This window comes from Capsicum annuum, unplaced genomic scaffold (assembly GCF_002878395.1).
Source record: "Capsicum annuum cultivar UCD-10X-F1 unplaced genomic scaffold, UCD10Xv1.1 ctg4594, whole genome shotgun sequence".
Classification (NCBI taxonomy): domain Eukaryota; kingdom Viridiplantae; phylum Streptophyta; class Magnoliopsida; order Solanales; family Solanaceae; genus Capsicum; species Capsicum annuum.
In genome coordinates this window covers 185,033-196,667 of record NW_025853471.1, presented here as the reverse complement: position 1 = coordinate 196,667, position 11,635 = coordinate 185,033, and the positions used below count along the sequence as shown (strand labels likewise).

General features: G+C 37.0%; 1 protein-coding gene across 1 annotated transcript; it reads left to right on the top strand.

The window, feature by feature from the left end:
• Nucleotides 1–148: 148 nt before the first annotated feature.
• On the top strand, nt 149–1,951 carry LOC124892328 (G-type lectin S-receptor-like serine/threonine-protein kinase At4g27290). The gene is made up of 3 exons (XM_047403643.1): nt 149–256; nt 351–402; nt 1,599–1,951. The coding sequence occupies exons 1-3, from the start codon at nt 149–151 to the stop codon at nt 1,949–1,951; spliced, it is 513 nt and encodes a 170-aa protein (XP_047259599.1).
• The last annotated feature ends 9,684 nt before the right edge of the window (nt 1,952–11,635 follow it).

The window sequence follows — 11,635 nt, the reverse complement described above, 5'->3', positions numbered from 1 at the left end:
TTTGAGATGTTTAGAGAAACAACTAATTGATCAGCAGGCTTGTTTTTGTAGACCAAGCAAAGAGCAAATAACTTGATTAGCCAAAGCATTTCATCATCATAAATGGAAATGCTCGTGGCTTATTGTATCTCTATCAAGATTCTCGACTATGGAAAGCAATGTGTTGCTAGACCTAGAAATGAATTCAAAGATATCAGACTTCGGCATGGATAGATGTTTTGTAGGGAATGAGATGGATGCAAACGCAAGTGGTGAGGTCGGGACACGGTAAGAATCTCCATACCATATGTATGAAGTACTCTCATATAGCCTCTCACTTTAATTTATTTTTGTGGTCTTGTTTTGCACAGTGGCTACATGTCCCAGAATATGCAACAAATGGGATTTTCTCAGTAAAATCAGGTGTTTAACTTTGGTGTCTTGTTAGTAGAGATTGCGGAAATTTTCCATCAAGATCACAACCTTAACCTTCTCGGTCATGTAGGCATTCTTTACATTGTCTGTACTACATATATATAACACTTGTTTTCTTTTCTTAACAACATATGGAATTTATCAATTTCTAGTTGCAACAAAAGCATAGAAAATAGCCACTTCATAATAATGGAAAAAACAAATAAACAAACACGGACACAGAGCACACATAGTGAAACAAACACATTCTTGAAGAAAGTCAACGTGCCAATTTTCTGCAAGTTTTGGGGTCGAAAACTTTGGGATAAAAGTCTAGATGACTAATGAATTTTGTGTGTGAACCTGTATTTGTAATTTGAATCCTCCTCAAAAGTCAGGTCTATTCAGAATGGTCATAACCTACAGGTATAAATAATTACTAATTAGGCAGAAAAAGTATCAGATTAATCTCACAACAATGAAATTTCCATCATATTATGGTCTATTTGTTTTGATAATCAAATGTTTGAAACCTAAGTTACTTGGACTCTTCATTTTCGGTGTCGTACCCGTGTCGACACGACATGGGTGTGGAATCCGTACCCGATCTGATCAACTGATTTTGGGTACTTTGACCAAAATTGATTGGGAAAGTCCGATAGATTTAAGAAATTTTGTAATCAAAACAAAAGCTAAGGAGAAATTGAAGAAAATGGAATACTTTGTATATAGAAACTTCTATATTATTGCTTTTCTTTTTATCTCCTTTTAGGATTTTCTTCTTTGAACAATATTTTCTCTTCAAGTTTTCCACATAATATCTCATAATTTATGTTTTGTAATTCTATTTTAGGTATTTAAATTATTTTTTACCGAATCCCCGTACCTGTATCCATCTCTAGATCCATATCCCCGAATCTTTAAATTGAGACCGTGAAGTATCCGACCTCTAGATCCGTACCCGTATCGGACACCCGAGTCCGAGCAACTTAGTTTGAAACAGCATGTAGTTCCATTGTCAATCGGTTGTGAATATTCAAAAAACGTGCTAATCAATTCACATGGAACTTGGTTGTCAAGTCTAAATTCATATAGGCAGCCAAAGGCTTAGGCATCATCAATGCATCAATAAATGGAAGCTAGTTTCTTCCTACTTTTTCTATTATTTTTCTACTCTACTATACATGAGATTTCTACTACTACAGATGTAATCACAACTAATCAATACATCATAGATGGTGAAACTGTTGTTTCATCTTCGGGAACCTTTGAGATGGGATTTTTCAGCCCCAAAGGTTCCTCCAAGCGATACATTGGGATATGGTATAAGCAAATTCTTCCAGTGCAAACAGTAGTAAGGGTTGCCAATAGAGAGAAACCGCTCACCAATACATCTTTATTCGTTTTGAAGGTCACCAAGACGGGAATACTTGCTCTTCTCAATGACAAGAATGAAATAATATGGTCCACTAACGCCTCACGATCAGTCCAAAATCCAGTAGCACTACTTTTGGATTCTGGTGATCTTGTTATAAAAGATGCAAATGATGAAACTTAAGAAAATTTCCTATGGAAGAGCTTCGATTTTCCTACAGATACGCAGTTGCTTAGTATGAAGCTTGGCAAGAATTTTCAAACTGGGCATGAGGCTTACCTTTCAACATGGAAGAATGATAATGAACCAACTCCAGGGGATTTCACTCTTCACTTGGATCCTACTGGATACCCACAGATCCTCCTCAAACGTGGCACAAGTGTATCAACTCGCTCAGGACCATGGAATGGTTTATATTGGAACTGGGGACCCCCACTGTTAGCATGATATAAATATTGTATATATTAATGTATCCATATATTGTTGTATATTAGTGTAATTACATAGATTTGATTTAGTAATTAAAGAGAATAATAGTAGCTTTAGTAGAGCAGATTTAGTGAGATAGAATACCGAATTTAGAGGGATAGAAAAGCTGATCTTTAGAGATAGGAAGATGAATTTTTAGGGATGTAATCATTGAATATTTTCTATTTAATGGAAAGACTCTCAATATTGAGAGGCATTCAACAAAAAATTGACATGGTATCAGAGCCTTCTCTTGGCTGTATTGTTTCATAGAGTTCATTTGTGGTTCCTTTCAGCCTTTTTGAAAAATTTCAATTTTTGTTGATTGTTCCTCGACAATTAACACCTTGGACTTTGATCTTGTTCGTTTTGGTTATTCTTTTTGAGTCAGTGTTTCTAGTTTTCATAACTATGACTTCATATCAGTTTGAATCATTCAGTGTTCGTTTCACTGGAAAGAATTTTTTGTTATGAGAGTTTTAGTTTTAGTTATTGGTCACTGGAAAAGAACTATGGGCTATACAGATGGAGCCGATCCTGCTCCTACTGATCCTACAAAGTTAGGTGAATGAAAGATTAAAGATGCTCGGGTGATGACATAGATTTTAGGGTCAATTGACCCTCTTATTGTTCTTAATCTCAGGCCTTACAAGACAGCTAAAGCCATGTGGAATTATTTACAAAGGATTTACAAACAAGATAATAGTGCTCGGCGATTTCACTTAGAGTATGGAATTGCTAATTACTCTCAAGAAAGTCTTTCTGTTCGGGATTATTTTTTTGGATTTCAAAACTTCTGGGCTGAATTTACTAATATTGTTTATGCTAAAATACCAACCGAATGTCTCTTTGTAATTCAACAAGTTCATGAGCAAAGCAAACGAGATCAATTTTTGATGATGTTACGCTTTGAGTTTGAGAGTGTTCGCTCCCACTTAATGAATCGTGACCCGTCTCCATTTTTGGATGTTTTTTTTAGGGAATTACTTCGTGAAGAGCAGCGTTTTATCAGACAAAATGCTTTTAAGAAAGCTGATGATATTGTTGTTGCATTTGCTGCCCAAGGTAAAGGAAAGGGTAAGGACATGACTAGAACTTAATGCTACAGTTGCAAAGGATATGGTCATATTGCTAGCAATTGTGGCATGAAGTTTTCTAATTATTGCAAACAACAAGGACACATTATCATAGTATGTCTCACACACCTTCAAAACCGTAAGGTTAATGCTTTTCAAGCGGGGAAAAATGGTTTTACTACTGAGAACTCATTTTCAAGACAAGTTCTTACTCCTGAAATGGTAAGACAAATGATCATGTCAGCCTTTTCAGCTTTAGGGCTACAAGGTAATGATCTTGCATCTAATTTTTGGCTTGTTGATTCTGGAGCTTCCAATCATATGGCCAACTTATCTAGTATGCTAAAAAATGTTCGTAAGTATTATGATCCATCACAAATTCAAGTTGCCAATAGTAGTAATTTACCCATTACCAAGGTTGGGGATATTACTAAAACTTTCAACAATGTCTTTGTGTCACCATTAGTCTTATTTCAGTTGTACAATTGGTAGATAACAATTGTGATGTGAATTTTTCTTGTAATGGTTGTCTTGTGTAGGATTAGGTGTCGGGGATGATAATTGCGAAGGGGACTAAAGTTGGACAACTATTTTCTATACGCTTTTTCATTCCTTGTGTTCTATCATTTTGTAAGACCCCGCAAAATCCTAAGTCTAATTCAGCCCCTCAAACCTTGAAAAGGGATCCAACATTTAGATAATTTTAGCTAAGTGTTAAGGACTTAGTTTCTTTTAAGCCTTCAAACTTCGGGGATTTATTTCACGACCTTCCTGACCTTCATTTTCTTGATTTTCAAGTTGATTCACGATGGGGAAAGTCAATAGTACATCTTGGGTGCATTTTAGGGGCATAACACACTAGTTTGAAATGTCTTTGAAATGCTCCATTATTCCGGACGCATCTTGGGTGCATTTCAGGGGCATAACATACTGGTTTGAAATACTCCAGCATTCCGGGTGCATTTCAGGCCCCAATTTCAGGGTCAACTTTCAATGATCATAACTTCCTATATATAATGAACTGAGATAGCTGATATATATCAAATGAAAGATCTTTGATTCTTCTTTCCAATGCAACTAATTTCATCCAAATCCAACAACGGAGTAAAAAGTTATGCCCAATTTACTTTAGCCTGTCAACCTATCAATAGAGGGACTGCTGCGACTTTTTTTTATTTCCTTAGGGGTATTTTAGTCTTTCCCCCCATCATTATTCAACCATAAACACAAGATTAAACTCCCATTTCAGTAAAATATACTCTTTTATCTCAAGTTCTCTCAAGAACAAGAAGAGGGGTTTCCAAATCAAGATCTAAATCTCAAGGATTTTTCCATCAATCTTCCCAAATGAAGCATCAAGGTATGTTAAGTGTTCATCCTTGAGTATCCTTTCACCCTTGGAGTTCAAGAATATCTTTCAAAACTACAAGTTAGTTGATGTTATAAATCTCATGTTGAATCTAAGTTTAATCTTGATTATGATGTTAGATTGGGTATTATATTCCATGACTTATCTCAAGCTTCATGAAAACTAGTTAATTGTAACGTCCCGAAGTTTTCTTAGCTAAGTCTTGTCCCTAAAGTAGCAGACTTTAGCTTCTAGAATTAATTATATTCTTTTCCCAATGAAATTCCTTAGATTTGAACTTTTCATTATGTAGATGACTAAATAGGCTTTCCGTCGATATAAGATTCGTCCTAAACGGACACTCGGTGAAGAAGTTATGGCTATTTTGTGTTGGTCGTAAAACATCATCATTCTAGTGTTTAGCGCATCGCGAAGAGGGTTTAATTAGCAATTGTCAAATTTTAGTGGGACCTCGCGATAGTGGTGCATAGTGGAGGATCCCAATTTCGCATTCCTCAATTTCCAGTGAGCCACCGCGATACTAGTGCGTCACGGTGGCCCATAAAATCGGGTGTCACACCCCTTTTTTTACTCCAAAAGATTCGTTTCAAGTTCGAAAGGATTTTTATCATTAAGTGACAAAATGAAGATTTGTTTCGAAAAAGGATTCACTATATTCAAAACTCAGAGTCGCCACTTGGCATAAATCGGGTGTGCCAAGTCACCCGTGGATATCCTTTTTCAAAACGTTTTGACTCTGTAACACTAATCCGCAAACAGAGATTCCGGCTAAGGAATTCTGTTGACCAAGGGGAGGGTGTTAGGCACCCCTCAGTCCCGTTGTTCGACCATGGTCGCTTGGTAGAGCGTATCAGCTAATCTGGCTTTACAAATATATAAACCACACAAAAGCACGTAAAACAATCAAACCAACAAACAAAACAGAACGAATCAAAAATAGTTTCCAGTCCGAGTTATACAGTCCCAAAAATAGAAAAAATACGAAAATGTAAATCCTATTCTAAACTAAACCTAGACTAAGCTTCAATGCCTCACCCGATGCCTCGGGCCTTCATCGCGATCGTCCTCCAAGTACAAGATACTTCGGGGCATTCCCCGAATAAATCAATACAAATCTCTCGGGGTATTCCCCGGCTAAATGAATACACTTTCAATGAGAAAAGACCACAATCATTCGACAATATTTCAAACATTCCACAGGATTTCCAACATTCAATCAAAGCTATCGATTCCAAATATTTGCCTACCCGACCTATTTGCCTAAACCAATCGATGTATCATGTTACTACCAAATTCAAATTAACGTTCCTTTCAAGTTATACGAACAATGAAATCAAACTAACCAAAATCGCAATTATATCAAGTTTCCAATTCTCACCCACAAACCTATTTTTAACCACAACAATTAACACATGCTTCGATTATTAAATCACGTCTCAAAATCCACAACCAACATCCTTCACAAACAAACAACGAAGATTCGAACTAAGCACACAACACATAAATCATTCATACCCACGACATTAATAAAAAAAAATTAAGATAAAAGTAAAGATCGGGAAGAAGAAATGAACCTCAAAGCTTTCGATTGGTTTTAATAAGAGAGATAAGAGCTGATCCAAGAACCCCGAAGAATACCAACAGAACCTCAAATTTGACTCTCTCAATCAGTTAAGAACCAGCTCAGCAATGCGATAATTGACCTCCGTTCCGACCAAGATATATCTTCAAACGAAATCAACGAACAAACAAAACTGAACACTGGAGTATGACCAAAATGACCCAGATCCGCAGAGAATAAATGATTAGCAGAACCAGATTTATAGAAAGAAAATAAAACTAATGGAAGCCCACGAGATCGGAGCTCCGGCAAAAACTAATGACTGGAAGAAAATGACAAAGACGGGATCAGTTTTTGGCTATATCTTATCCAGAAATCAGAGGAAAATAACGAGATTTGGCGAGTTTGGGATTGATCCAACGAACGACGAATGGAGGAGATGATTCCGGTGAAGCTACTGCCGGAACAGTAACCCAAAACCCTTCGTTCTCTCTCTATCCGTCTCTCTGTTTCTCCCTATGTGGGGAAGAGCCAAAAAAAAGAAGGAAAAAAAAAGAATGGAGTCCTTCGCTGGGTGTGTCTATGGATGGAGAAGATGCTCTGTGGTCTCTTCTTTTATCTGAGAATCTCTCCCCTCCTTATTACTGTGATGTGTATATATGTGGGATCTTTGGAGTGAGTATGTGAGGGTCTTTGTATCTGTGGATAATTGTGTGTGCGTGAAGAAGAGACCAAAAGAAAAAAAAGGGAATCATTTCTAGTGAGCTCTATCCAATCCCCTTAAAACAAAATGGTTCCTTGTGGGCTTTCCTGGAAGTTTCCTAGTGGGGCCTTTCTAATGTTTATCCATTTTTATCTTTGTGGAAAAGAAATATGAGGGGAAAGGGGTCACGTGGGTATGGGGTGTTGGGGGGTAGGGATATGGGTAACGTGTCTTCTTTTAATTGAAAGGGTTGTTAGGATGTTAAGAAGAATTAAAGTTTGTTAGGAATTTTGTTGAGAGTTATTTTTTTTTGTATTTTTGTGGGATGTAACTACATGGGTGAGGGTACACAGTAGGATAAGGTAAAAATAGGTAAAACGATATCGGGGAGAGACGAAATTATGTGTCTACATCATGCCCCCTTTGAATGTAAACACGCAGTGTTTTCCCACAAAGAAGTAAACAACGAGAACAAATTTTGTCCCGATCATTATTCAAAAAGAGGAGTAAAAGAAAGGACAACCGAATCCTGTCGGACACCCTACCTACCCAATTCACGAGGAAATCAAGTGATAGGTGTTTCAACGGATTGGAAAGTGATGGACTATACCGAGTCGGAGAGTCTAGTGAGGTTCCATTGAGGTTTCGGTACACGGCTCTGTCATTACATCAAAATGAAGATTACAAGTTAAAACATAAATGAAATTACAAAAATCCTATCTATGCATCTTCTATTGGACTCTTGACTCGCTAGTTCATCACCCAATTTTTCAGGCGGGCTCCTGATTTGCAATTTCTTCAACTTGTTGTCTGACTTTCAATTGTTTCACCTCATTGCTTACCTTTAAATTTCCTCACATTATTCTTCAGGCGGGCTCCTGACTTGCTATTTTTCAGTCTGCTAACTTTAAACTTTTCATGTCGTTGCTTTGTTTTCAACTTCTCACCTTGTTGCTAGACTTTCAACTTCTTCACTTTGTTGCTTGACTTTTCATTTCTTCACCCTGTTCTCCAGGTGGGCTCCTGAAATCACATCAAAACTAAAAGGAAAATTATCCTAAACAAAGATTATTATAAAGAGATTTCAGTTTTTGAAAGTAATGTCACATTCTTTGGGAGGGTCCTGAAAAAAAGTAAAATCCCATTTTTCAGGAGGGTCCTAAACATAAAGTAAAATCCCATTTTTCAGGAGGCCCCTGAACCTAAAGTAAATTCTCATTTTTCAACAGGGTCCTAAACAGAAAGCAAAATTCCATTTTAAAGGAGGGTCCTGAACAGAAAGCAAAATCCCATTTTTCATGAGGGTCCTGAACATAAAGTAAATTCTCATTTTTCAGGAGGATCCTGAACAGAAAGTAAAGTCCAATTTTTCAGGAGGGTCCTAAACAGAAAGTAAATTTCCATTTTTCAGGAGGGTCCTGAATAGAAAGTAAATTCCCATTTTTCAGGAGGGTCCTGAACAGAAAGTAAAATCCCATTTTCCAGGAGGGTCCTAACGAGAAAGTACAATCTCATTTTTCGGGTGGATCCTGAACCTAAAGTAAAGTCCTATTTTTCAGGAAGGTACTGAACAGAAAGTAAAATCCCACTTTTCAGGAGGGACCTGAACAGAAAGTAAAATCTCATTTTCCAGGAGAGCCCTGAACCTAAAGTAAATTCCTATTTTTCAACAGGATCCTAAACAGAAAGCAAAATCCCATTTTAAAGGAGGGTCCTGAACATAAAGTAAATTCTTATTTTTCAGGAGGGTCCTGAACAAAAAGAAAAGTACCATTTTTCAGGAGAGTCCTGAACAGAAAGTAAAATCCCATTTTTTAGGTGGGTCCTGAACCTAAAGAAAAGTCCCATTTTTCAGGAGAGTCCTGAACAGAAAGTAAAATCCCATTTTGTAGGTGGGTCCTGAACCTAAAGTAAAGTCCCACTTTTCAGGAGGGTCCTGAACAGAAAGTAAAATCCTATTTTTCAGGAAGGTTCTGAACATAAAGTAAAATCTCATTTTCAGGAGGGTCCTGAACAAAAAGTAAAATCCCATTTTTCAGGAGGGTCCTGAACCTAAAGTAAAGTCTAATTTTTCAGGAGGGTCCTAAACAGAAAGTAAAATCCCATTTTTCAGGAGGGCCCTGAACAGGAACTAATTCCCATTTTTCAGGAGGGTCCTGAACAGAAAGTAAAATCCCATTTTTTAGGAGGGTCTTGAACAGAAAGTAAAGTCCCATTTTCAAGGAGGGTCCTGAACAGAAAGTAAAATCCCATTTTCCAGGAGGGTCCTGAACAAAAAATAAATTCCTATTTTTTAGAAGGGTCCTGAACCAAAAGTAAACTCTAATTTTTCAGAAGGGACTTGAACAGAAAGTAAAGTCCCATTTTTCAGGAGGGTCCTGAACAAAAAGTAAAGTCCCATTTTTTAGGAGGGTCCTGAACAGAAAGTAAATTCCCATTTTTTAGGAAGATCCTGCATAGAAAGTAAAATCTTATTTTTCAGGAGGGTCCTGAACAAAAAGTAAAATCCCATTTATCAGGAGGGCCCTGAACCTAAAGTAAAGTCCTATTTTTCCGGAGGGTCCTGAACAGAAAGTAAAATCCCATTTAAAATCCCATTTTTCAGGAGGTTCCTGAACAGAAAGTAAAATCCCATTTTTCAGGAAGGTTCTGAACAGAAAGTAAATTCCAATTTTACAGGAGGGTCTTGAACAGTAAGTAAAATTCCATTTTTTAGGAGGGTCCTAAATAGAAAGTAAAGTCTCATTTTGCAGGAGGGTCCTGAACAGAAAGTAAAATCCTATTTTTCAGGAGGGTACTGAAGAGAAAGTAAAATCCCATTTTTCAGGAGGGTTCTGAACAGAAAGTAAAGTCTCATTTTCCAAGAGGGACATGAACAGAAAGTAAAATTCCATTTTCCAGAAGGGTCCTGAACATAAAATAAATTCCTATTTTTTAGGAGGGTCCTAAACCTAAAGTAAACTCTCATTTTTCAGAAGGGTCTTGAAAAGAAAGTAAAGTCCCATTTTTCAGGAAGGTCCTGAACAAAAAGTAAATTCTCATTTTTTAGGAGGGTCCTGAACAGAAAGTAAATTCCCATTTTTCAGGAGGATCCTGAACAAAAAGTAAAATCCCATTTTTTAGGAGGGTCCTAATCCTAAAGTAAAGTCTAATTTTTCAGGAGGGTCCTAAACAGAAAGTAAAAGCACATTTTTCAGGAGGATCCTGAACAGAAAGTAAAATCCCATTTTTCAGGAGGGCCCTGAACAGAAAGTAAAGTCCCATTTTCTAGGAGGGTTCTGAACAGAAAGTAAAATCCTATTTTCCAGGGGGGTCCTGAATAGATTAGTAAAGTATCATTATTCAGGAGGGTCATGAACAGAAAATAAAGTCCCATTTTTCAGGAGGGTCCTGAACAGAAAGTAAAGTCTCATTTTCTAGGAGGGTCATGAACAGAAAGTAAAGTCCCATTTATTAGGAGGGTCCTGAACAGAAAGTAAAGTCTCATTCTTTAGGAGGGTCCTGAACAGAAAGTAAAATCCCATTTTTCAGGGGGGTCTTGAACAGAAAGAAAAATAGCACTTTTAAAGAGGGTCCTGAACCGAAAGTAAATTCCAATTTTTTAGGAGGATCCTGAATAGAAAGTAGAGTCCCATTTTTCAGGAGGGTCTTGAACAGATAGTAAATTTCCATTTTTTGGAGGGTCTTGAATAGAAAGTAAAATCCCATTTTTTAGGATGGTCCTGAATAGAAAGTAAAGTCCCATTTTTCAGGAGGGTCCTGAACAAAAAGTAAAATCCCATTTTTCAAGAGGGTCTTGAGCAAATAGTAAATTCTGATTTTTTAGGAGGGTCCTGAACATAAAGTAAAATCTCATTTTCAGGTGGGTCCTGAACAAAAAGTAAATTTCCATTTTTTAGGAGGGTCCTGAACATAGAGTAAATTTCCATTTTTCAAGAGGGTCCTAAGAAGTTGGTAAATTCCCATTCTTCAAGAGGGTCCTGAACTGAAAGTAAAATCCTACTTTTTAGGAAGGTCCTGAATAGAAAGTAATGTCCCATTTTTTAGGAGGGTCCTGAACAAAAAGTAGAATTCCATTTTTCAGGAGGTTCCTGAATACAAAGTAAAGTCCCATTCTTCAGGAAGGTTCAAAATAGAAGGTAAATTCCCATTCTTCAGGAGGGTCCTGAACAAAAAGTAAAGTCTCATTTTTTAGAAGGTTTTTGAACAGAAAGCATAATCCTATTTTCCAGGGGGGTTCTGAACAAAAAAGTAAAGTCCCATTATTCAGGAGGGTCCTGAACAAAAATTAAAGTCCCTTTTTTTTGGAGGGTCTTGAACAGAAAGTAAAGTCTCATTCTTCAAGAGGGTCCTAAACAAAAAGTAAAGTCCCATTTTCAAGGAGGGTCTTGAACAGAAAATAAAGTCTCATTTTTCAGGAGGGTCCTGAACAGAAAATGAAATCTCCCTTTTCAGGAGTGTCCTGAACAGAAAGTAAAGTCCCATATTCCAGGAGGGTCCTGAACAGAAAGTAAAATCCCATTTTCCAGGAGGGTCCTGAATAGAAAATAAATTCTCATTTTTCAGGAGGGTCTTAAACAAAAAGTAAAGTTTCATTCTTCAGGAGGGTCCTGAACTGAAAGTAAAATCCTATTTTTTAGGTAGGTCCTGAATAAAAAGTAAAGTCCCATTTTTTAGGAGGGTCCTGAAT

Excerpts from the sequence above, each read along its gene's own strand:
- LOC124892328 (XM_047403643.1), top strand. The coding sequence starts at position 149 with ATGGAAAGCAATGTGTTGCTAGACCTAGAAATGAATTCAAAGATATCA. Across the intron at positions 257-350 it reads ATGCAAACGCAAGTGGTGAG|TGGCTACATGTCCCAGAATA; the intron begins GTCGGGACACGG and ends TGTTTTGCACAG. Across the intron at positions 403-1,598 it reads GATTTTCTCAGTAAAATCAG|ATGTAATCACAACTAATCAA; the intron begins GTGTTTAACTTT and ends CTACTACTACAG.